Below are 25172 nucleotides of genomic sequence, written 5' to 3'. Positions count from 1 at the left end.
CTGCTGGCCGCTCACGCTGGCTGCTGGCCGCTCACGCTGGCTGCTGACTACACACGGTAGCCCATGGCAACCCACTGCAGCAGGGGCTGCAGCCTATGCGGTCGCCGGCGACTCACGGCAGCCCAGCTCCAGGTTGAGCTGCTGTTCAGCATCTTAGCTGTAGAGGGCAGTGTCACTGGTCCTCATATGTGGGATCCGAACCGGGGTCCTCTGGCGTCCCAAGCCAGCTCTTAACCACCAGGCCACTCGGCCAGCCCTCCAGCTGTCTTTTAGAAAGCAGTGTCTGCATGAGGCCTCCAGCTTGAGTCCCAGCGGTTTGCACCCTCCAGGCAGAGCGTGCCCCCTGCTTGTGTTCAGACAGGGAGTGAGGCCGCATGGGGGCGGGCCTCCTGGGCACATGGTTCCAGCTCTGTGGGGCGGGTGGGGTGGGGCCAACAGGTCCGGACAGAGAAAAGAGGGCCTGACAAGTGTGAGTGTGTGCTGGAAAGTGACGCTGAGTGACTGGCCGAGGCCGGAGGACCCTAGGACCCTGGATCCCAAGACGGGGGAAGGAAAGCCATCTGAAGCGGGACCTTCCCTCCGTCCAGGCAGTCACGCGCGCACTTGAAGTTGGAATAGGCTTTTGGCGTCCTGGGCTGCTGTGCTCAGAACTGTGACAGGGACAGATGTGAGCATCTTAGTGGAGCGTGGTATCAGGAGGTGAGGGGCTGTCCCCGAGGCCTTCCTGCACGCTGGGTCTGGCCTGGGAGCTGCCCTCGGGTAGAAGGCGGGCCTGCCGCTGGGCGGTGGGTTGGCAGCCAGTGGTAGAAGGCTGGCCCTGGAGCAGAGTGGCCAGGCCAGAGCAGACGGCGGTCGGCCTCAGGCGTGCGTGAGGACCACAGGGCCACAGGGCCGGGGCAGACCTTGGGGGCCAGGAAGGGGGGAAGGTGAGGAAGCGCGTAGGGCCTGGGCCGCGCCCGCATTCTGTGTCCAGGAGGTGGGAGACCTCTCCCCATCCTGCGGGCAAGGCGTGTGGCTGCCCTGGTCAGGGCGCCCCTTGCCCTGGCCTGGGACCCCAGCGCTCTGCACGGCGAAGTCTGTGTGCCCTGCAGCTGTGTGTGTGGCCGGCCGTGCGGAGAGCTGGGCTCACCGTGAGGGCTCTCGATTCATTTTCTCAGAGGGAGAACGACGAGGAGATGCGTGCCGCCAAGGAGAAGCTGAAGTACTGGCAGCGGCTGCGGCACGACCTGGAGCGCGCGCGCCTGCTGATCGAGCTCCTGCGCAAGCGCGAGAAGCTCAAGCGGGAACAGGTGTGTCCCCGCGGGCTCCTCCAGGCCGTCCTTGTGGGTGGTGCCGGCTGCGTGGCCGTCTGCCTTGGACTGCAGCTTTACGGAGGGGCGACTCTGACCTCCCTCGTGGAGGAGGCCGCGCGGTGCAGGGGCGGTGTGGTGTCCCCAGTGTGGTGTCCCCGGAGGGCCCTGGGTCAGGGGAAGTGGGAGCCGGGCCGGCATCCGGTGGGAGTTTGGGGGTGCCGTGCCAAGGTGCAGTGTGAGGGTTAAGTAGGAGCTTTTGTTGGCCGTGGCACATGTGGTGTGCTGGGCGTCTGGGAGCCAGAGCAGAAGGTTCCCGAGACTCAGGCGTGCTGTTCCCCAGGTGAAGGTGGAGCAGATGGCGCTGGAGCTGCGGCTGACCCCGCTCACGGTGCTGCTGCGCTCGGTCCTCGACCAGCTGCAGGACAAGGACCCGGCCCGCATATTCGCCCAGCCCGTGAGCCTGGCAGAGGTGGGTGTGCACGTTCATGGCTGCTCTCAGCGGCTCCCTTTATGTGCCCTAGTTCTTTTTAAAATGTGTGTACGTGTGTGTGGACATGTGGGTGTGTGCGTGTGGACACGCACGTGTGTGGACGTGTGTGGGTGTGTGCCTGCCTGTGCGTGTGTGGATGTGTGTGCGTGCATGTGTGGGTGTACTAGCCTCCAACGTGAGGAAGAGCCCTGTGCTGTCACTGAGTGCCTGTCCCCTCCCCAATGCAGGTGCCGGACTACTTGGACCACATCAAGCAGCCCATGGACTTTGCCACCATGAGGAAGCGGTTGGAAGCTCAGGGCTACAGGAGCCTCCCCGAGTTCGAGGAGGACTTCGACCTCATCGTGGACAACTGCATGAGGTACAACGCCAAGGACACAGTGTTCTACCGGGCAGCCGTGCGGCTGCGGGACCAAGGCGGCGTCGTCCTGAGGCAGGCCCGGCGTCAGGTGGACAGCATTGGCTTCGAGGAGGCGTCCGGCGTGCACCTGCCTGAGCGGCCTGCCGCGGCCCCTCGGCGGCCTTTCTCCTGGGAGGATGGTAAGCACGTCCGGCTCTCCCAGGCTCTGCGTCGGCCCCGCCCAGTAGGACGGCGGTGCGAAACTGGGTGACTCGGAGGCTTCTGGTAGCTTCTTGAAGCAAAGGAAGAGAAAGTGAAATTTGTTTTCGTGAAGTACCTTCAACCCAGTATGTCTGCATGTTGTGATTCATAAAAGTTGCTGAGGGTACTTTCCATTGACTACCTGGTGCGTGCTTTACGCTCAGTGCCTCTGTGGAAGCGTGCCTACTTGAGAGACACGTGGCCAGTGCCCGTTGTGGGTCTGCGGGCCTACCCAGTAGAGCCCAGGCAGCAGTATCGTTGGGGACCTGTCCCCAGAGGGGGCGTGGTGACTTCGGGGAAGGCTGTCAGCTGTGTTTGAGGACAGACAGAGTCCAGGCTCTGGGTGGGCCTCCCTCCCACTCGCAGCTCCTGTTGGCACGCCGCCCGCCTCCTGCTTAGCGAGGGCCCATGCTTCTCATACATGTCACAGCTGCCTGCCCGCCTGTCCCCACCCTTGCAGACTGGGGTTGCCCTCCCTGCACTGCGCTCCGGCCACCACGAGACTCCCCGCAGTGAGCAGGGTCTTGGGGGGCCAGGGCCTCTCAGTGTTGGGCTTTGTAGAAAATGACCATGTAGGTCGCCTAGGTAAATTTCTACCCTGAGGTTTTTGCTCAGGACAGAACTAAGGATGAGAAGTCCTAAGTTATTTCTGCCTTGGTATTTGGGCGGGGTCGTGGCTGAGCTGCAGGACCAGGTGTCGTGGTCATCAGTGCCACTCCTTCTCTCCCGCTGAGCCCTTGAGCTCTGCTCAGAGCCAGCGAGGGAGTTGAGGCGTTTCCCTTTGGGGCTGCAGGTGACAGCTGTTGCCGTGAGTGTTTTGGAGCTGGTGTTGTCTATGAAGTTTTGTTAGAATGATGATCTGGACTCAAGCCAGGCCGTTACCTGTCAGGCATTTTCATTTGTTTCCCTGTGCTGATGTTTGCTTCATTGAAAAGACAGGTGCTTTTACTGACATGCTTGTTCCTGGGGAAGGTGATGTCACTCACCCCGCACAGTGTCCGTTGCCCCCACTTTCATCTCGGGTAGCTCTAAGAGCAGCCTTCTTTCTTAGCAGCCTCTTGCTAATTTAAGGTAGTCTGTGCTTCATAAAGGTTCGTATTTTGCTGAAATTTAAAGTGTTGGGGTTTTTTGTAGTAAATATGTCTAAAATTCAGAATTTCCTGTCCCTTCTGCCGCCTGCTTCTAGTCAGCGACCCGGGTCTGGACACTTGCTGCACGACAGCCCTGAGCTGGAGTGTGGGCCTGCGTCAGCGCCGGTCTCGGGGGCTTGGGGACCACAGGGCCTGCTGTGCCCGTGTGCCTGGCTGGCTGAGCTTGCTGACAACCCACGGGGGAAAGGCATGCCCGTTGTGGGTTCCAGCGCTTGTGGCGGCCTGTGTCCCTCGTCCCCTGGCGATGCAGGGGTGGTGGGCCTGGTGGGTTTTCCTGTCTCAACAGGCAGCCCAGTGCTTGATTGATGGATGTATGTTCTTGGCCTTCAGTGGACAGGTTGCTGGACCCGGCCAGCAGGGCCCACATGGGGCTGGAGGAGCAGCTGCGGGAGCTGCTGGACAAGCTGGACCTCACGTGTGCCATGAAGTCCAGCGGGTCAAGGAGCAAGCGGGCCAAGCTGCTGAAGAAGGAGATCGCACTCGTGCGGAGCAAGCTGAGCCAGCGGCACAGCCCGGCCCCGGCCGCGGACTCAGGTATTGGAGGCTTGCAAGAGGAAGGTGCTCAGCTGGGGCCGGAGACGGGGGACGAAGGTAAGCCCAGCGCCTGCCCGGACTCACGCTCATGTGCTCCCACAACGCCCGTCCCCTCGGTGCCATCTGGGCTGCAGTCTGGCACTTACATAGTTAGTTACAGCTTAAGGCACAAAAGAGGATGTTCTTTCTCAGCCGTGTCCTGAAAAACTACTTGCAAAGGATGGTTTCTGTTCCTGCAGAGTGGCTGGGGAGTGGTGGTGGCTGTGTGACAGGAGTAGTGACTATCTGTGTTGTGTCACTTCAGTTTAGGAGCGTAGTTTCATTGTGCACTGGATTATCAGATGCAGCTTGGTGAAAAGGCCTTGAAAACCACGCCCAATTACACGCCCCTCCCTGAAGCTCTGAAGGGTGGGTGGTGACCTGGGCGTCCCGTCACTGCGGAACATACAGCCCCCCAGAGGCAGCCCTGTCTCAGCAGCATTCTCGCACTCTGGTGCACCTGCCTGGGAGGACAGCGAGGCAGCAGGGGTGTATCTATTGACGGGAAATAACACAGACAGGAAGAAACCCATGTACCTACCCAGCAGGAGCGATCATAGTGTTCCCGGGTGGGTGGTTACAGGTGGGCCTTGCTTCGGGAGACGCTCAGCTGGGAACTTGAACTGTGGGAGCAGGTATGACTCGGCAGGAGCTACACCCCCTTTTTTTGCCCTCTGTGTTCCCCATTTTAGAGTCGGCACATTTCAGTTACACAGAAAGAAAGTGCCGGCAGACTCCCCCTTACCACAGCCGGTAGCAGTTGAGTTTATATTCTTTCCAAGTGTTTTAAAACAGGACACACAGTGTCCTGCAGTTGGCTTATGAGAAAGCTTCCGTCTGCCTGGACATGTTATTAGCCGCAGGGCCTGTGGTGTCCTGGTCACGACCCCGCGGTGTTTCTTGTGCACTGCACTCCGCCAGCCCTGTTAGTAAGTGCTGGCCATGAGTGGTGAGTCCTTGAGTGTTCACACGGTTTCTGTGGCTCACAGCTCCCATGTCCTGCTGCCTGAGTACTGGAGCCCTCAAGGTTCTCTCTCAGAAAACGACCTCCTGTGTGCGGCTGAGTCGTTCATGAGCCTCTGCCTCACTCTGCCTGGTTTTGTTTCAGCTAGTGACCCGGCAGCTCAGGTGGCCCCAGCATGAGATGCAGCTCTAGAACCCGTCCTGTGGGTGATGCACACACCCTCGGTTCCGGAGCACAGTAGAAGCTTCATTTCCCAATACCCTTCCCTGTCTGGAGGGTTCACTTCTCAGGAGCACTTGCTCCCAGGGACCTCTGACAGCTGGCGTATCTGGGGTCCAGACTGCCCCCCTTTTTGTATCTAGTGGGTCCTTGGAGTCCAGGGTGGCCCCACGTTGTTAGGCCCGTTGCATCCCTGGTGGGGGAGGGCCCTGCGACATGGCAGGGCCTGTAGGGTGGGGGTCAGTGTGGGCCCTGCACTGTCCTCCCAGCCGGCCTCCTTCCTGCTGCCCGAGTTCACTTTGGCCAGGCTGATCAATTTCTCTTTTGGAATACCACTCTTTGTGTGTTATTTGCCCTGAAAAGAGTGAGTTGGGGAGAAAGCTTGTCAACAGCTGATTCACCGTCATTCGAAGAGCTTCTTGCCCAGTCCTGGTCTTCTCACTGCAGAGAGCCGGTTGTGACCTTTCGTGTTCCTTTGTCAAGGGCTCCCTCCCTGGTATCGAGGTCCCCATGGGAGGAGCACCTAGAAGCCTCACCTGCCAGGCGGGAGCCCCCCAGTTAGGCCCGGTCCCTCTGAAGACCACCTTTGCTACTGTGTAGCACTGGGGTCATTTTAAAGGAAGCAACAAAGTGAGATCTGAGACAAAAGATGGGCTGGAATTGCTTGTAGACTGTTAGGCCCTTTGCTAAAAGTGACCAAGTCACAAAAGGGGCGTTTCACTTTCAGCTGATAGGAAGGGGGATGGGAGGAGCAAACAGTCTTCAAGTCCATTTGGGGGCTTCGGGAGGGAGGACCCTCCAGACAGACCCTGGGGTTTATATCTAATTACATAAGTGTTGCTGAAGATAGCCAAAATCAGACATTCGTGTCTCTGTAGAAATGTGAACTCAGGAGCTTTATAATGGGACAGAAACCAAGAATTTTATAAAAGTCAAGGATCCATAACTATAATATTATCACACCTGAAACAGTAACAATTCCTTAATGTGAAGAATACAGTCCGCCTTAGTTTAACATTTATATGGTTTTCATTTGAAGAAACTTGAACAGGGAAGTTGGGGCAGGTGCCAGGCCCGCTGAGACGCTCGGGTCTGAAGGTGGGGCGGTCTCCTGGGTTGGGTCCCCCAGGGCGTTCCTGATTGAGCTCCTGGAGTTGGGGAGACTTGGGCGTGGGCTCAGCAGCAGGCCCGTCGTCGTCCAGCACGCACACTCCGCAGGTTGGGGTTGTTGGTGACAGTGGAGTTGGGTGAGGCTCCGAGCTGGAAGTGGAGTCACATGGCCCACGTGAGCCCGTGTGTGCAGCCAGCAGCGCCTATGGTCCCCGGAGGGTGTCAGTGGACTGGGTGCAGCACAGTGAGGACCGTGGCTTTGGGAGAAGCGAGCTGTGGGGTGGATGGGCTTCCACTTCCGGTCATTGGGCGTGGCCGTTTGTTGAGTCAGGCCTCACTGCTTCAGGGCTGAGCTGTCCCGCTTGACCGCGGGGTTGCAGGGTGCTGGGTCCCGCTCTGTGCACGCCCTGCCGCAGCGTTGTGAGGCCCCTGTCGTGTTGGCAGAGGATTTTCATGTGGTGAATTGTACACATGTGAGCTTCCCCCTTTTCGGAATTTGGCAGTGGCAGGACAGTGCGCTGGGTGGAAATGGCCTATGCATCCCTGTGGTTTCCCCAAGCTTTTTGTGGCTTTGCTGTGGAAGCGTTTGTTGGGCATAGTTGGCGGCCAGGTGTGGAGTGTTGCAGAGCTGTCGTTGCACACTTCAGGGCGGTTCAGTCCCCGGGAATAGCTGCTTTAGTCAGGCAACCCGAGAGGGAGGCCTTGTGGCCGTCTCGTAGATGTGACACGTTCGGTGCATGGACTGTCAGATGCTGAGTCCTGTATTCACAGGCGCTGAGACCCTACGTCAGGTCACGTAGTCTGTTCTAGAAGTTGACAACATGAACTTCTTACGGCGCAGTTACATTGCACGTAGTTATTAGCGGGCAGTGACTTTCTAAAAGAACTTTCACACGTGTATGCTGACTTCCAGTGAGGTCCCCACTCGGGGTCCCGATGGGGCACCTGCTCTGTCGGTGACAGGCTACGGTGCAGTCGCGGGCTCCAGGACAGGTGTTTCCTCTAGGGATGAGGAAACTGAGGCCGTGTGGGCCCCACACCGGGTCACCTGAGCGCCTCTGCTCTTGACCATGCCCTTCGCATGCCCGCCCACCCCCGTAACGCTCAGCAGCCTGTCTCCGAGTTGCCCTGTCGGTGGGTGCGTAGTGACCGCAGAGCAGGTCGCTAGGTGAGCAAACTCAGGCCACCTTTGGCTAGAAGGAGGGGTCGGGCGACCCCTCTGGTGGGGTCCGCGTGCGACCTTTGACCTTTGCGTCTGGTGTGGGGCTCATACCAGGGAAGAGCCTGTGTGGGGGCTAAGTGACAGGCGGGAGAGGAGAGCGGTGGACCGTGGAGGTTGGGGCCTCCTGTATCTGGGCACCTGGTGGGCTGCTGCCCCCAGGGGTGGCTGAGCGGAGTAGGGTCAGAATGCAAGTGGGGTGCTGGGGATGGCACGTGAGGGAGGGGGCAGGCGGAGGCCCCTCAGGCTCCAGTGGGCGGTGCCCCATGCCGCCCGGCGCCCCGCCAGGGCTGACGCAGATGCCTGCAGGGGCTGCAGGGCCTGCAGGGCCGCTCTTTCTGTGTGATGGTCAGGCGCCTGATGTGGGGCCCCCAGGGTGCCGGCGCCTGCGCGGTGCATAGGAGGTAGGGAGTGAGCCGGGGCATGCGCTCAGCGTAGCCTCGCCCCTGGTGTGCATGTGCCATGGCACGTGCGCAGCTCAGTTGTTAGCAGGAAGCTCCACAGGAACTGCCCATCCCAGCTTCCACCTGGTCCGTGGCTCCATGTGTTTTGAACATGCTGTTTCCCGAAATCTGTTGGTGGCCCTTAACGGTGGGTGGGCAGGATCTCATCAGCAGCCCACGTGTTGGTCAGCATGGCTGGTGATCTAGCACTTGTACGTGAATAATGTCACAGTGTCCCCACCCGGGTGCTGGTGTGTCCAGCAGCTGCTGCATGCACTGGGTGGGTGGGTGTCCCATCTAAAAATAGCTTTATGAGAGCTTTGTCTTTGGAAGCACTCTCCCTCCGTATCTGAGCCACCTGTGAGGTTCTCTGACAAGCTTGGGTAGCGTTTGAATGCCAAGTCACCTTGCAGGCATAGCCGCCCCCACCGCCGGCTGAGGCCAGGGCATGGCTGTCTCCGAGATGAGCAGGACCCTCCTCTCGCGTCCCAGCTCTGGCGGACATGGGCAGGCTAGTTATGTGGCTTTCCATTTCCAGAGTCAACTGAGTCCAAGTGTTAACCTCACATCTTTCAAGTGGTTTTGGGGACCTGCTTGCAGGTTTAATAAGAGGAAAACTACCTGGTGAGAATAAATGCTAGTTAGGCTCATTAGTGGTCTTCTCGGCTGTAGATCTCGGCCCTGTTGCCAGAGTAGTCTTGCCCAGAAAGACACCGCATGCTCATCTGCCGGTGACCTCGCTCCCGCAGTCCCTCAGACCGGCCTCTTGGGCTCAGGCTGAGGCTTGGCACCGTGTGGTTTTCAGACTACTCGTTTTTACGTTAGGAAATCTTTGAAAGCCTTTTTTAAGAGGTTAAAATAGTCTTCTTCCAAAGATTGTTTTTATTTTTAAAGCCAGATTGAAAAAAGCTTACATCATAGCATTTCAGAATGAGGCGTGGAAGTCAGTGTGCTTCTCGACAGACAGTGTGGTCACAGCCCTCATGCAGTCGTCTCTGGCATCGCCTTCGGGAGCCCCTGGTTAGAAACAGGGTGTGGGTGTGTTTGCTTTTGTGTGCTGACCTCTGGCCCAGGTCAGCACTGTGTGGGAACGCCCGGCTAGACCCTTAGTTATGTGAAATATTGTTTTCTTCCTCAAGGTAAGTGAACTGTTGATTGAGAAATTGTCATGAACTCGATGTATTTAATGTTGGCATATGTGAAATACTGTTTCACAGTTGTTTGCAGAGAGGAACGTTATATCGCTGGGCACCTGGACCCAGGGCACCAGGGCACCTCAGTCTGGGGTTAGGGACACGCACACAGTGTGACCTGTGGGCCCTGAGCCCCGGCCGCGGAGGCCCCCACTGCAAGCAGACAGTTATTGTGATGCTTTGTTTCCTTAATTTAATTAGTATTTTGGTGGACTTCACATTTATAGTAAGTTTTATAATAGATTTTATAATTATCAGTTTTCAAAAATCACTTTATTTATAATTTTTTCAGGAGATAAATCTCCCCCTAAACTTGAACCATCAGATGCATTACCTCTTCCTTCAAACTCGGAGCCTAATTCAGAACCACCAACCCTCAGACCAGTAGAACTCAACCCAGAGCAGAGTAAACTATTCAAAAGAGTCACATTTGGTAATGAGTCACATAGCGCTCGCGCTCAGAGCGCGCTGGTAATCGGACACCCTGCACAGCCCACCCGCACCCGCACGGGCGATGCGCCAGCGGCGGCCTCCGCGGGGGCGGAGCCTTCGAGCGATGTAAACAGACGCACCTCTGTTCTCTTCTGCAAATCGAAAAGTGTAAGCCCCCCAAAGTCTGCCAAGAACACTGAAACCCAGCCAACTTCTCCTCAGCTAGGGACCAAAACCTTTTTGTCTGTAGTCCTTCCGAGGTTGGAGACTCTTCTGCAGCCAAGAAAAAGGTCGCGGAGCACCTGTGGAGACTCCGAGGTGGAGGAGGGGTCCCCCGGAAAGCGCCTGGACACAGGTAAATACTACGCCTGTGTGCCTTCTCTTCTCCTGCAGGGGCTGCTGTGGTCGCGGGGCCGCCACCCGTTGTCTTTCGCCGCGTATTGTCCGCCATTGTCTTACTTTCCAGATGAGAAGACGGGCGGCGCAGTTTCTCTTTGAAAAGCCCTAGATTGTAGGTCTGAGGGGCGCCCTTTGGGGCGGCCTGACTTGGTGGTCCTGCTCGTCTTGTCTTCTGAGCTTTTACACCCACAGGGGCTCTGGAGTGTGATGGACACCATGGGGCTCTAGTCTGCAGCATGCCAGGCGCCCCTTTCTGAAGACACTGTGGGCGCTGGGCCCTGGGAACCGGTCCTGTGCTTGGGCCGCCCGGTTGACTGAAGAACTTTCTGGTGTTTTCTCACTGTTCTGTGTGGCTTTGTTACATGCACGGTCGGTTACCATTTCCCGCTAAAGAAACACGTGAATGTCTCTCTCGTTTACCACTAAGCTTTTATGGCTCTAACTAGTGTCCTTGGCCTAGAGGCTCCCGAATGTGCCTTCCGCCACCTGCGTTCAGAGGCGCCCACTGTGCCTGGGCTGCAGGAATCGCCTTGGTCCTCAGCCTGCAGACCGAAGTCCAGGACTGTTTGTGTTGGTGACACTGGCAGGGCTGTTGGTCATCGCGTGTGGCTCAGCATTGGCTGTGCCTCTGGGACTGCCGGGTTCTGTCTCGGACACCTCCGGAGGTGTGTTTGAACATGTCTGTCCTGCGAGTTCTTGTCTTGGGCCAAAGCCTGGCTTGTGTTTCTTACTGGTCCCTCTGTTCCATCTGCACAAGGAGAAGTGCGCTGTCGTCTTCTAGCCACCCTGGTGTTGGGGCGTTTCCCATCTCAGCCGTGAGGACGTGAGGCTGGGTGGCAGTGAGCCTGGCCGAGTCCTGGGACCCTGGTCAAGCAGGGTTAGGTGGTGGGTGGAGGCCTCGGCTGTCCACCCCCGTCCACGGCGCGGCTGGTGTCCCCGTAGAGGAGGCTCCGGGCTCTTCACTCCGAGGCCCATTCCTACACTTCACCAAGCAGTTCAAGTTCATTCTCTTCGTTGCCAGTGATTCCTTGTAATTTCATTTGGGAAACTTCATGTGGGGAACTTTTGCACATCTAATTTTATAGAAGTTCTTCACCTATGTCCTTTTGATCTGTTGATATCAAATTGGAGTATAATAATTTATGAAAGCCACTTTTGTGTCTTAAGTTAATTCAGAGCTTCCTCAGCGTTTCAGGGTTAGATGAAGACGTAGGCGGGGCCTTCTCCAGTTCTCTGAACTTGCCTTCACTGCACTGGGGCCTTTCTTAGCCCGATTCAGCGGGGCTTGTCTTCTGAGTGTTGTGATGCGTCCTCACGGTTAGCAGTGGGCAGTATGTTTTGGGCATCAGAGCGGCTCTGCTCCCTGGTCGGGGGCGCCCACCCATGCCAGAGCCTCCGAGCGCCCTGTCCGCAGCTCGTGTCACCTAACTGTGGGCTTCCGACTGTCGGTGCGGTTCCACCAACCTGGCGGTCGTGGCTTTCAGGGCCCCTTGCCCTCACCAGACTTCCCTTGTAGGAAGTGACGTGGCTGTTCTCCCGCTCTTCGCGTCTGTGCGTACAGTTTGCAGGCGGCGATGGTGCGCGTCTTGGAGGTGAGCTGCGCAGGCCTCGGATGCGGACGTGCTGGGAGCTGTGCTTGCGCCGTGACCCTGACTGAAACGCAGGTCTTTGCTTTCTTATTCCAGAGTGACAGTAGAGTCAGCGGATGGCGCTGAGGCCTTGCAGTGCTGCGTGGCCGGGAGCCTTAGTAGCGCTTGGGCAGAGCCCCGGCCGGCTGATGTTGCCCCGCCTCCGTTTCTGGCTTTGCCTCCTGAGCCTGCGGCTGTGCGCGCCTGGACCTCTCGCTCGGAGTTGCAGCCTTCGCGGTCTGAGGACGGGAAGTACTCTGAGCTCCCGGTCGCCCCGGCCATGCTGCCTCGTAGGGCCTGTCTGGCGCCCCGCCGCGCGCTGCCCCGTGTCCAAGTTAGAGTACAAGCACATGCCCTCTGAGGCCTGCGCCCTCTGCCAGGCGTGCGCTGCTGCCCGGCCTCCAGGACGGTCAGCGCCCGGCCCTGTTCCTCCGGCTCTAATGTCTCGCGGAGCCGCACTGTCTCCTGGCATCCTTCTCCTGTGCCCGCTAATCTATTAACCGCGATGAACACTCAGGCTGGAGCTTCTGCGTTTTTGTCTCCCCTCTGGCCACTCCTGCTGCGTGGTCCCTGTGCACCTGCGGGATGTGAGTGGGGACAGAGGGAGCCCTGTGTCCTTGCTGGTCTGCCGGCGCCTCAGTCACACTAAACGGCTTTTTCGCTGTTTTGCAGGCTCTCATTGTAACTACTAACATGCTGGGCAGCTCGCTCTTTGGACCCTGATCTTTTTCTCCTACTCAGCTTGGATCGGAGCTCTGCTGAGTGGCCCTTTGGGGGTGCAGGGACCACTGCCTCTGCTTTTACATAGTTCTTTTGGATGACAGAGCGTCAGTTCAGCCATCTTCCAAACACACAGCAGCACGTGGAGGAGACCTGTCCCCCTGTAGTCAGAGCCAGACGCCCCAGGAGGAACCCTGGGCCCCCCCCCTTGGCCCTCCCTGTGGATAGACAGCCTCCTGCCTCCACAGACTTTCGTGGACAGGTTCTGACCCCGCCTCCGCCAGGCACAGAACTGGGCCTGAAGTGACAGGTTTCTGGAAGGAACTCGGCTCGCTCCTCGCGCAGCTGGACGACTGGCGCAAACACCAGACTCTCCCTCCGCTTTTCGCATCTGCATCCTGGCCTCTGCCTGGCCTCCCTTTCTTCACTTCTCCCCTTTGTCTCCTGGTCGTCCCCATCGGTCATGGGGCAGGGCAGCTTTGTCTCTGGTCACCACACCAGTTCCTGCTCCCAGGAGTGGGAGTCTTGCCTGCAGGCTGTGAGGCATCTGTGTGCCTCCTTGCTGCCTCTGTCTTCGTGGAACTGGTCTAGGCTCACACAGAGTGGCTGGGGTCTTATTTGCTGTGTTTTTATTTATTTTTTAAAGATTTTCATTGGGGAATCAGGGAAGGGGAACAGACAAGTTGCTGTCCTTTTGTTCTTCAGTCTAGTTGTGGAGGACGTTGCTTCACTGGCCCATGTTGGTATTATCATTGTGCTCTTCCCGGGTGAGGCAGTCGCCCGTCGGCCATTGGGTGGTTGCTCATGGTGGTTCACGGCAGCTCACACCTGCTGCCGGCCTCTCACGCTCGCTGCCAGCCACAGCCACTCATGGTAGCTCACCGCAGCCCACTGCAGCAGGGGCTGCAGCCTACGCTGTCGCCGGCGACTCACAGCAGCCCAGCTCCAGGTTGAGCTGTTGTCCACCCTCCCAGCCGTAGAAGGCAGTGTCACTGGCCCCCATGTGGGATCCGAACCGGGGCCCTGCTGCTCAGAGCTGGCGTCCCAAGCCAATTCATAACCAACGCACCACTCTGCCGGTCCTGCTGTGTTTTTATTGAAAGGTTGAAAAACAGAATGCAATTCAGTTGCCAATAGTAAAAATAAAAACATGTAAACAAACTAATAGGCACGCCCGCCGCTCTCAGAGGCTGAGTGCAGTGCGGTTGCTGTGCCCGGCCACCCCTGAAGCTGGTCCCATCACACCCTGTGCCGTCATGTTCAGGGCAAGCACCTGTGTCCACATCATGTGGCCCGCGTGGATGGCAGTGAGTGCAGCCCACTCTGCTTTGTCTCTTGCCGGGCTGCCGTCCAGAAGGTTCTTCATGGCCCTGGGAGGCATGGTGGGTGTGGACCTCGGCTGCCACACCTGTGGGAGCATTGGGGGCTTCTCGCCGCCTGGCAGTGCGGGCTGTTAAGAGTGGAGGGCCAGCCTGAGCAAGCTTTCTCTAAAGATTGGCCGGAGCCACTGCTGACGGGCATGTCATCTGCAGACAGCTCAGGTGTGATGTGGAAGGGGGCTGGGCTGGGTCGCGTCTCAACAGAGAAGGCAGTCTTTGCATTTGCCCCCTGAGAAGCATTGGCATGCCCTGACAGAGTGCCCTGGGGACGCAGCTTCCGTGTTGGAGAGCTGTGCCCTTTTCCTGGGAGCTGCCTTGTCTTGGCATAGCGTGTCGACGTCATCGTCAGCGTCTGCACAGCATCTCGTGTTGGAACAGTTGCTGAGAGGACGCTTTGCTGGATGCAGGGCTCTGGTGCAGTTGGTGGCCACCTGCTGTTTGTGGGTGGCCCACGGGCCCATTTCTGCAGACCTCCAGAACCTGCCCGACCGAGTGTCATTTCATGTCCTTGCAGGGTCTCCAAGGTGGCTTGGCTTGGTGGGCTTCCTGAGCTACAACTGGCAGGATGGGTTTGCACAGGCGCCCTCCCCTCCCCCCACCTGCCACCACCACTGAGGAGGGTCTGAGGGCCGGGCGGCCCCTCAGCACTGCTTTTGTGGGCCCTGCTCTGGCCACAGCAGCCTCGGCAACAGGGTGTCTGCGGTGCCTGCCACTTAGCAGGTGCTCAGTGACATTTCAGGAGTAACACGTGAGAAACTGTGTAGGTGAATATCTGTCACCTTGGCTGTGTGTGTTCTCTAACTTGGTCCTTAGATGGAAAGGAGATGTAATCATTCTGTCGTTTCTCAGATGGAGGCTTCCCCACATCTGATCTTTTCTCCTTAGTGTCATCTGGTTGGTGGTGTCCCTAAGCACATGGTTGCCTAGTGGATGTCATGAATGCAGCCTCATTCTGCCCTCTGGGTGCCGGGTCTCCCTTGTCCCCCACACTGCACTGCCCTCAGTCACTCTTCGCCAGGCGGCTCTGGAGGCTCTGCCTGCTCTTCTCTTGCTGTCCCCAGTGGCTGCCACCTGCTGGAGGGACTGACTGCAGACGCCGACCCCACGTGTCCCTCGCTCAAGCGCAGCCCAGGTGCCACTGGATACCTGTCACAGGTGGCAGGACTCGCCCATCACTTTTCAGAGTCGCCTTGCCTGGGCCCAGCAGGCTCTTGCTGTGCCTGGAAAGGTGCACAGTCAGCTCCTTTGCAGGGAGGAGCGAAGATGTGACCCGGAGGTCCTGGGGCATTAGGTGCGTGGCGAGCCATTGTGAATCGCGGCGCCTCAGCTCCACGTTGAGTCTGCATGGAGTGGCTTCGTGGCTGCATGCCCTTGTCACCCAGACTATTGCCATAGGGTGTGTCGGGACCTGGGCTTCCCCTGAGGGCACATGTGGCGGCCCCGCATGTGTGCTGGGCCCGGGTGTGCATCTGCGTGACTGTGGACCCTTCTCTCAGAATCGGATCCTGCATACTGGGCTCTTTCCGTCTGTCTGTCCGGGCTGGGCGAGCTGTCTCTGACTAGCCTGACTCAGAGTTGGGGGTTGCTCTGCTCTTGGGGGATCCCAGTGTGCCCATACAATGCCTTCTGCGCCCTCTTGAGAACTGTTGCCCTGGGGACCCTGGGCGTTGAGATGCAGGGCCTGTCCCTTTGCTCCCTCTGCTTCCCCGAGCTGCTGGCGAGTGGGGCTGGAGCCGGTTCTTTTGTTCAGGGGATGAGGAGACACTGGCTTTTTCACCATGGTTTGGTAGACGCTGACAGATGGCCAGACCAGGGGTCGGCAAACTGCGGCTCGCAAGCCAACATGCGGCTCTTTGGGTACTTTCAGTCTCAAAATTGTTTGCCGACCCCTGGAAGAGTCAATCCTGTCCCTCACAACAATTTAAAAATTATTTGCGAGCCATAAATGTATTTTTACATAATCATTATGTGAATAATACCCTTTAAAAATTTTATAAATGAAACTGATAGTTTTATTTTCATTTTCAATTTTACTTCAGAGCCTGTGGCTCGCAAGCCGCAGTTTGCTGACCCCTGGCAGCTCTTCCGTCTGAAAAGTTTGCCGACCCCTGGTCCAGACCATGAGATGAGCGTAACACCCCCACTGTCTGTGGTTCCTGCTTATAAATATGAGTTCTAAAATTAAAAATACTGACTTTTCTTAAAGCCAGTGGTGGTAAGTCCAACAGAAATGGAGTGAGACATCTAATGAATTTACTTAAGAAAAATGTGTGGCTTCGGTCTGTTCAGGGAGCAGCAAAACCTGTTCAGTTTCTGCGCATTTTTATTTCTTAGTTGCCATCAAGGTTTATTAATTTCCCTCATTTAAAAGGAAGTTGTACTCGCTGAGAAAATAGAGAAAGGTAATACAGATATGCTTCGGGCACTGTGGGCCCAGTCCCAGACCACTGCAGTGAAGCAGACGTTGCAGTCACGCATGTTTCGATTTCCCAGTGCATGTATGCATGTAAGCGGTACGTTTCCACTACGCTGTAGTCCGTTAGCCGTGTGGTAACCGCGTTGTGTAAAACAATGTACACATCTTCATGAAAAGATACTTTATTGCTAAAAAAATGATGACCGTGATCTGAGAGCCTTCTTCGAGTCGCCATCTTCCTGCTGATGGAGGAGGGTCGGCCTCGATGCTGGAGGCTGCTGGCTGGTCAGGGTGGTGGCTGCTGAAGGCCACCCCGGTCGTGGCAGTTTCTTAAAATAAGAAACCATGAAGTTGTGCCACGTTGACGGACTGTTCCTTTCACTGCCGATCTCTCTGTAGCGTGCGATGCTGGTTGACAGCGTTTTACCCACCGCAGGGCTTCTGTCAGCATCGGAGTCAGCCCTCGCCGGCCCTGCCGCTGCTTTCTCAGCTAAGTGATGTAATAGTCTAAGCCCTTTGTTGTCATTTCAACAACCTTCACAGCATCTTCACCAGGAGCAGGTTCCATCTCCTGCTCATCCTAAGGAGCAGCTCCTTCTCCGTCCAAGTTCTCTCATGAGGTTGCAGCAGTTCAGTCGCCTGCAGGCCCGCTTCCAGTTCTAGTTCTTCTGCTGTTTCCACCACGTCTGCAGTGACATCCTCCACTGAAGTCATGAACCCTCAAAGTCACCCATGCGGTCAGAATCCTCTTCTTCAAGCTCCTGCTCATGTTTGGACTTCTTCCATGAGTCACAAGTGTTCGTAATGTCATCTAGAATGGTGACTCCTTTCTGGGTGGTTTTCAGTTCACTTTGCCCCAGTTTGCCCGAATCCATCAGGAATCACTGTCTATGGCAGCTGTGGCCTTACGGAATACTCCTTCAATAATACGACTCGAAAGTCAGAGTGGCTCCTGTTTCGTGGGCTGCAGAATGGATGCTGTGTTAGTGGGCCCGACAGCACTAAGTTTGCGTCCGTCTCTATCCGAGCGCTTGGCTGACCAGGTGCATCGTCACTGAGCAGCCATATTTTGAAAGGAGTCTTTTATTCTGAGCAGTAGGTTTCAACTGTAGAGTAAGCAGACTCGGTAAACCACGCTGGAAACAGATGTGCTGCCATCCAGGCTTTGTGGTTCCATTTTTAGAGTGCAGGCAGTGTCGATATAACATAATTCCTAAGGGCCCTGGGGTTTTCAGGACGGCAAGTGACCTCTGGCTTCAACTTAATGTCACCCCGTGCACACGCCCCTGGCAGGGGAGTCGGCCTGTCCTCTGAAGCTTTGAACCCAGGCACTGACTCTCCTCTCTGGTCATGAAAGTCCCAGATGGCACCTTCTTCCGATATAGGGCTGTTTGTCTGCGTTGAAAACCTGTGGTTTAGTGCAGCCGCCTGCGTGAGTTCTCTTACTTGACCTTCCAGATAACTTGGTGCTTTACCTTACATGTTGATGTTATGGAGACGGCTTCTCTCCTTAAACCTCATGAGCCAACCTCTGCTGGCTACAAACTTCTCTTCAGCAGCTTCCTCAGCTCCCAGCCTTCATAGACCTGAAGAGAGTCTGGGCCTTGCTCTGGAGTAGGCTTTGGCTCAGGGAACGTGCTGGCTGGTTTGAGCGTCTGTCCAGACCACTAACACTGTCTCCACGTCAGCAACAGGCCATCTTGTTTTCTTATCACTCGTGTCCTCCCATCAGTCCAGCTCATTGGAGTAGCTATTAATTTCCTTCAAGAACTTTCCCTTGTGTTCTCAACTTGGCTGTTCGGTGCAAGAGGCCTCGCGTTCCCCTATCTCGGCATCTCGGCTTCCCATGTGCCTTCCTCACTGAGCTTAGCCGTTTCTCGCTTTTGACTTCAAGTGAGAGACATCGACTCTCCCTTTCCCGTGAACACTGGGTTAGTCACTGGCCTCATTTCAGTGTTGTCGTGTTTCCAGGATCAGGAAGGATGAAGGAGGGAGACGGGGAACGGCCGGTCAGTGGAGCAGCCAGAACACACAGCATTTATCCGTTGAGCTTCCCGCCTTACATGGGTGCGGTGTGTGGCACCGCAAACAGTTACAGTAGTAGCATCCAGGATCACTGACAATTAACGATATAATATTAAAAAGGTTTGAAATATTGTGAGAATTACCAAAACATGACACAGATACAAAATGATCACAGGTTGCTGGAAAAATGGTGCTGATAGATGTGCTGGACGCAGGGTTGCCACAACCCTCTCAAAAAACCTTCAATTTGGAAAAAACGCAGTATCTGCGGAGTGAGATATGGTGTGCCTGTAAAGCAGGTGAAAGAGCCCTTCAGCCTGGCCACCCACTTCAAAAAAATTTTAAAGAAAGAGGTTTTAATTTTTTTTTTCCTAAGATTTTTTTTTATTATTGGGGAGTTGGGGAAGGGGAACAGACAAGTTGCTGTCCTTTAGTTCTTCAGTCTAGTTGTGGAGGATGTCGCTTCACTGGCCCAAGTTGGTATTGTGATCACTGCGTTCTTCTCAGGTGAGGCATTCGGTCGCCGGCCACTGGACAGCCACTCACGCTGGCTGCTGGCCGCTCGCACTGGCTGCCGTCGCTGGCAACTCAGGGCAGCCCAGCTCCAGGTCGAGCTGTTGTTCATCGTCTTAGCTGTAGAGGGCACAGCGTCACTGGCCCTCATGTGGGATCCGAACCAGGGCCCTGCTGCTCAGAGCTGGCATCCCAAGCCAACTCCTAACCAACGAGCCACTCGGCCGGCCCTGGGTTTTAATTTTTTAAACATGTGGAATGGGATTCTTTTTTGGGAAAAAATAAACACTCACACCTCCAGCTGTCACACCGGTACGAGCCAGGCTGGGCCCCACGGCGGTGGACGTGGGCTGTGCTCACCTCTGCGAGCGGGGTGTCTGCACCCAGTTTCCTGCAGTTCTGATGTCGGTGGGAGGGACTTTGGACAGCCTGCCTTCTCTGTTGATGGGCACAAAGTCAAGCTCTTCTGGAGGGGGCAGTGGTTCGGTTTCGAGATTTGCCTTGACTGAGACACTCGTCAAAGACTGAGGTGACGCGGTGGCATTTTGTTGGGCTGCTTGGGGCTCTGAGTGCGGTGAACCCAGCCCACGGCTCCTCCCCATGACTTGGTGACAGTGGGCCTGCATGCCGCTGGACAGGGTGTCTTGTTGCTTCTGTTTGAAAGTGTTTCATAGTGTCTTTTCGGTTCTTGTCAATACTTTGCTTTTCAAAGGCTTTTCTTAAACTAAGACTTTCTGTTCCCACTTGAAGCCCCACTGTGCACAGGCACTCTTGGTGGTATCAGTCCTTAGCAGGGTGGCACCACCTGCCCTGGACGGGCCTCATGCATTCCGGCTCGTCCCTGGCGTGGCCTGGAGGGACAGGTATGTGGAACCCACCCACTGGGGACGGCTGATGGGTGCAGCCTGTGGGACATTTTGTCCTTTTTCGGAAGAGCTAAAGCGTCGTCTTTACACTGGTGTTCCCTGAACTAGCTTAATTTGAACTTACTGTAAACTCGCTCTGCAAGTGCGCGTGTGGCTCCTGTGTCGTCGGCCCTGTGCTGGGCACTGGGGGCTTGGGGTCCAGAAACTGCGATGGCATCTGACCGCGCGTACGGGCGCAGAGAGGACCATCGCTCTGGCCAGCGACCTCAGGCGCCTGTGTGTCTGTTGCAGGTCTCACCAATGGCTTTGGGGGTGTGAGCAGTGAGCAGGAGCTGGACAGTGCCCCAGGCCGGAAGGCCACACCTCGGCGTCGCTGTGTCTCCGAGTCCAGTATCTGCTCCATCAGCAGCCCACTTTGTGATGCCAGGTGGGTGCCCACTTGTCCCCCCACTGGCCCTTGGCAGCCCCGGGCCAGGTGCGGCCTGACCTGGGGGTATTTCCTGTATGTCCCGTGTTGATCTGTTTTGTAGAATTTAACTGGAAATGGGAAACTACATGAAAACGAATACAGCTTTTGAATGTGTAGTTGGTTTACACTTTGCCCCCCCCCCCCAAAGTCTTGCCTTCACTGACGGGGTGGCAAGCACAGGGCTGCCCTCTGCACCATGCAGGCCACTCTGTGCCCGGGGTCCCCCTTCCTGGGCTTGTGAGGCACAGCCTGCTCCCACGGGCGGAACCGCAGGGACAGGCCGCTTCTGACACTGTGCTGTTCCCCCTGAAGCTTTAGTGCTCCCAAGTGTGGCCGTGGCAAGCCCGCGCTGGTTCGCAGGCACACGCTGGAGGACCGCAGCGAGCTCATCTCCTGCATCGAGAGCGGGAACTACGCCAAGGCGGCCAGGATCGCTGCTGGTGAGTCCCGCACGAGCCACCTCCTCTGGCCCCTGCCCCGGCTGGGACATCCAGAGGGTGTCGCGCCGGGACCTGGTGCCTACGGCAGACGCTACGGGTGCCTCTTCTCCCTCAGGAGTGAGGCGGGTGTCAGGGTCAGACGGTCCTGCAGGCAGGGTCCTTGTGGCCACTGGGGAAGTGACGGTTCTGTCTGCAGCGGTCGTGTCTGTGGGGAACAGTCCGCTCCACATGGTTTCTGGGTGCCAGATATTGGAGGCTGTCTGACGTTTGTTTAGGCTCAGCTGTGATTTGCAGCCAAACGGGGCAGCAGGGCTGCTCGCATCCACAGGAGGCTGGGGGTCGGGTGGGGGCCGAGGCTCGGAGTGAGTGACACCCTCGGCTGCGTGCAGAGTGGCCTGGAGACTGGTGGGACCTCGGTTGCCAGGACTTGGTGGGTTGCAAGGCAGTTCTGAGAATCAGGAAAGGCCCCCTGTTGGGCGGGGGTGTGGGGCGGGGGCGGGGGGCAGAGCAGTTGGCACTTTGGAGGGAGCCAGGGCAGTGGTTTTGAATTTGGGGTGTTGGTTGCAGAGATGCACTGAGGGACTGAGCAGGGGAGAGATGTTGGACCTGGTGGTCAGAGGCCCTCGAGCTGGGAGGGTGTGAGAGAGGATCGGGATGTCAGCCGCCCTTGTGACCGTCCTGATAACCACGGGGCTTGCTGCGTGGGGACGACTCGCTCCAGCTGGAGTGGTCTCTTGCGCAGCCGTCTGCCAGTGACTCACGTGTGTCCATCCCTCTCTCCCCAGAAGTGGGTCAGAACAGCATGTGGATCTCAGCCGATGCTGCGGCCTCCGTCCTGGAGCCCCTGAGAGTGGTCTGGGCCAAGTGCAGTGGCTACCCCTCGTACCCCGCCCTGGTGAGCCCGGGTGCTGCCACCCCGCTGGATGGGAGGGGCTGGGCTGTGTGCCCCCAGGTTCAGAGCTGTGGGCGCCCACCCAAGGCCTGCGTGTGGGGTGTTGGGGTTGGTGCAGCTCCTTCAAGGCCACCTTAAGTTGGAGCCCAGGACTCCCTTGGGGGCACAGTGTGATCACTCAGGTGTGTGACCCATATGTCGTCTCCTGGCAGATTATCGACCCGAAGATGCCGCGTGTGCCTGGCCACCACAATGGGGTCACCATCCCGGCCCCGCCGCTGGACGTGCTGAAGGTTGGCGAGCACATGCAGACCAAGGCTGACGAGAAGCTGTTCCTCGTCCTCTTCTTCGACAACAAGAGGAGCTGGTGAGTGCTGGCCGCGCCGGCCGCCCCCTTGCATGTTGCCGTCAAGCCTGCGACTGACCCGTGTTCAGGAACCACGGCCTGGAGTTCTGGGGCTCACGGGATGGGACAAGTGCTGAATCGCGCCAGCCAGGGCCCTGGGTCGCATCTCTTAGCTGTGTGGGGCCACGTAGTCCTCGCCGGAGTCGGGGACCCCGCCTCACAGCACTTGTCACCGCTAGTGCTGGAGCTGATGGTAGCTGCCGGTGGTCCCAGCACACGTCCTGCCCCTCAGAACTGTAGCCCGTCTATGCCCGAGGTGCATGGTGTGCGAGTCCCACGCGGCCTTTTGGTGCCTTTGGAGCTGGCCACGTGGGCGGCTATGTGGGAACCCGCCAGTACGGGCACGTGCAGCTGGATTGGGTGTGTGCATCGCGCTGTTTGGCCCTTGGTAGCCACACAGGAAAGGCGTGGGAGGCTGGCGGGGCCTCTAGGACACTGTGGCCCCTTGGGAGTCGTGGAGGAGAGGAGGTGACAACCTGGTTCTTGGTGCCTTCCTGAGCCCCCGTCCTCCAGGTATGGGCGGGAGAGACAGGCTATGCTCCCCACCTCACGGCCCCAGGCTGACCAGGGCTGGCTTAGCTTCCTGCCTTGGGGGTCTCCCAAGGGGCCCCTGTCCCACCCTGGACCCCGCAGTACCTTTTGTCACCCAGCAGGATCCGAGGTGTCTTAGATCGTTGTGTGAAGCGTGTGGGAGTCCCTGAGCAAGCAGGCCTTACTGTCCCCACCTTCCACCTCCCAACAGGCAGTGGCTACCGAAGTCCAAAATGGTTCCCCTTGGCGTTGACGAGACGATAGACAAGCTGAAGATGATGGAGGGACGGAATTCGAGCATCCGCAAGGCCGTCAGGGTCGCCTTCGACCGTGCCATGAGCCATCTGAGCCGTGTGCATGGCGAGCCGGCTAGCGACCTCAGTGACATCGACTGAGCTCTGCCTGCGACCCATGCACGTGGGTACGCTGTACATGTCTGTATATTGTCAGAACCTAACTTATTCTGGTTTCAGGCACGGCTCTCTAATTCTTTTCCCCGGGAAGGGGAGGTTTTGTTTCCAAGTTTCTACGAAACCCTCCCCGGAGGGGCGCTCTGGATGGCGGAGCGTCCTCCAGGCACAACTGTGCCCGTCACAGGTCACACCCGAGGGTGCTGCTTGCGTCACTTTCTTTGATCCGTAGCTTTTTTTTAAAAGACTTTTGAATGTTTAATAATTTTGTAAATCAGACTCTTTACACAGAGTACCACTTATTTAATAAGACGGGATGTAAATTTACAATGACAAATGTGTATTTTAAGAAAGAAAATGACATTATTTTGAATGGTACTTTGTGGGAAGAGGTGGAGAATAAATTTATGCCGTTTGCATTGCCTGCAAATCACCAAAAACACTCCGTCCCCCGGAGGCCGGTGGGCGTGTCCTCGGGTGTTGCTCCGCCCCCTGGAGGCTGGTGGGCGTGTCCTCGGGTATTGCTGTCCTGTTCTGCCCACGGGTGCCTGCCAGAGGGTTATTTATTGTAGAAAGTGTATCCACTTGCTTTATAATGAAAAATAAATTTGAAAAAGTATATTGATATGCATTTTTATACAGGCACATAAAAGTTCCACTTGCTTTGGGAGCGGGGTATGTTGGTTGTTGTGTAAATGACTCTGGCTGTGTGTTCTTTGATTTTGTAACTTGTCATCTTTTGTTTACAACAGGGGCTTTTCTGTAACTTTTAATTTAGAACTTTGGTAGCAATAGAAACTTTGGATACGTTTTTGTATGGTACATGTGATGTATATAGAATTAGTACTTTATTTTTATTTTTAAGAGGTAAAGCATTATGTTAGGGGAAAGGTAGGGAGGGTTTCCAAAATTGCATTTTTTATATTAAAAAATAAAGTCAAGATTTGGACGGTGTGGCCATTTCATTCCTACATCACTAGAACACTGGTGGGGCGGGCGTCCTGGGGGCTGGTGAGGGCCAGGGTCCCAGCCGGCTTGAGTCGCCAGCTCGAGTCACGTGACATTCTTTCATCTTAAAATTGTCATGGGATGGCATTATTTATTATTTTACCTAATCATATTTTTATTTTAAAGTGGTAGTTTGAAATTTTTCAATGTTTTTTCTTTTCAGTCTCCATTGTTTGTAACATCTCCACAGAAACTTGAAAATAAAATGTCTTCCTTTGATAGTTTTGTCCTGTGCCTGACAGACGCTTTCCATCTGCTGTGGCCCCCAGGACCACTGACCCTCTCTGCTGGCTGGCGAGCCGGGCTATGGTCTCTGTGGGCCTGGCCAGCTGCTGGGGGCCCATGGGCTACAGGAAGGTGACACCACTGTCTGAGAGGGGCTTTGTGTTGGTGGCTTCAGCTGGGGGCCTGTGATAGGCTGCAGGGGAGGGCTTGGGCGTCCCCAGAGCAGGGGAGGTGCTTGGGGCTTCCAGGAGGCTTCTGCCTACCCCACGAGCTGGCACTCCCTCCCCGGGCACTGCTGGGTCATCTCCTGGGAGCAGCCCAAGTCGCACCCACTGCCTGGAAAGGGGGATCTGCTTGTTTATCTAGGACTTGTTGACGTCAGCATGGAATGTCACCCCTTGGCGTCTCCTCTTGTCACCCACCCAGGCAGCACTCAGGCCTGAGGCGGGCCACCTGCGTTCGGGGTGTCCTTTGGCTGTGAGTCATGAGGGGTGTTGGGGTGGGCACCCAGCTCTCACCTGGGTCCCAGGCTCTGGGTGGGGCTGGGTAGGGGGTGAGGTCGGTTGTCTGTGGGCTGCTGTTTGGGGGAGGGGCCAGTCCTGGAAGTCCTCTGGGGGATGGGCTGCAGGGGGTCCTGGGGGGCCCAGCAGAGGTGTTGGGACCCCTCGGGAGGCAGGAGCCTGGGCATGCTCTTGGTGGGGAGCCCAGCCCGGGGAGGCCGCTTCTCCCCTTAACACCAGTGGTCGCTTGAGAGGGAACAGGACCCCTGTGGGTGCGTTGCATTGCCTCTTCTCCCCCACCCCGGCCCCCCCAGGCCGCAGGAGAGAAGCAGAGCACCCACCCAAGCTGTTTATAACCCAGAAGCTCACTTTAAAAATACACCATTTCAATAAAAGCAAAGTATACAGAGCGTGGTCACGACACTCAGTTACCGCTGAGTTACGACGCTCAGTGTGGGCACAATTTCGTGGTTTCTCCGCTGGCCTACACAAGCAACGTGTATTTAAAAGTAAATGCTTTGATATCCTGGAGGGGTATTTTATTTGGTCTTAAAAAGTGATAGAGAGGGCCGGCTGAGTGGCGCGATGGTTAAGAACTGGCTTGGGACGCCAGAGGGCCCCGGTTCGGATCCCACATATGAGGGCCAGTGACACTGCC

General features: G+C 56.8%; 1 protein-coding gene across 6 annotated transcripts in view; it reads left to right on the top strand.

The window, feature by feature from the left end:
* The window catches only part of BRD1 (bromodomain containing 1), a 46390-nt gene extending 22382 nt beyond the window's left edge, over positions 1 to 24008 (top strand). For 2 of the 6 annotated variants that reach the window (XM_019668593.1, XM_019668591.1), the window contains 10 exons: positions 1158 to 1289; positions 1633 to 1761; positions 2010 to 2322; positions 3865 to 4125; positions 9938 to 10042; positions 19925 to 20060; positions 20415 to 20542; positions 21328 to 21437; positions 21647 to 21801; positions 22583 to 24008. In XM_019668593.1, coding sequence (XP_019524138.1) covers positions 1158 to 1289; positions 1633 to 1761; positions 2010 to 2322; positions 3865 to 4125; positions 9938 to 10042; positions 19925 to 20060; positions 20415 to 20542; positions 21328 to 21437; positions 21647 to 21801; positions 22583 to 22766 — 1653 coding nt within the window. In that variant the 3' untranslated portion in view covers positions 22767 to 24008. Of the gene's footprint in view, positions 1 to 1157; positions 1290 to 1632; positions 1762 to 2009; positions 2323 to 3864; positions 4126 to 9547; positions 10043 to 19924; positions 20061 to 20414; positions 20543 to 21327; positions 21438 to 21646; positions 21802 to 22582 lie in introns of those variants that run through there. The other 4 variants (XM_019668590.1, XM_019668589.1, XM_019668592.1 and 1 more) reach the window with 3 other exon arrangements.
* Positions 24009 to 25172: the final 1164 nt, after the last annotated feature.

Source organism: Hipposideros armiger, unplaced genomic scaffold (genome assembly GCF_001890085.2).
Source record: "Hipposideros armiger isolate ML-2016 unplaced genomic scaffold, ASM189008v1 scaffold_530, whole genome shotgun sequence".
NCBI classification, from domain to species: domain Eukaryota; kingdom Metazoa; phylum Chordata; class Mammalia; order Chiroptera; family Hipposideridae; genus Hipposideros; species Hipposideros armiger.
This window is presented reverse-complemented; position numbering and strand designations above follow the sequence as displayed.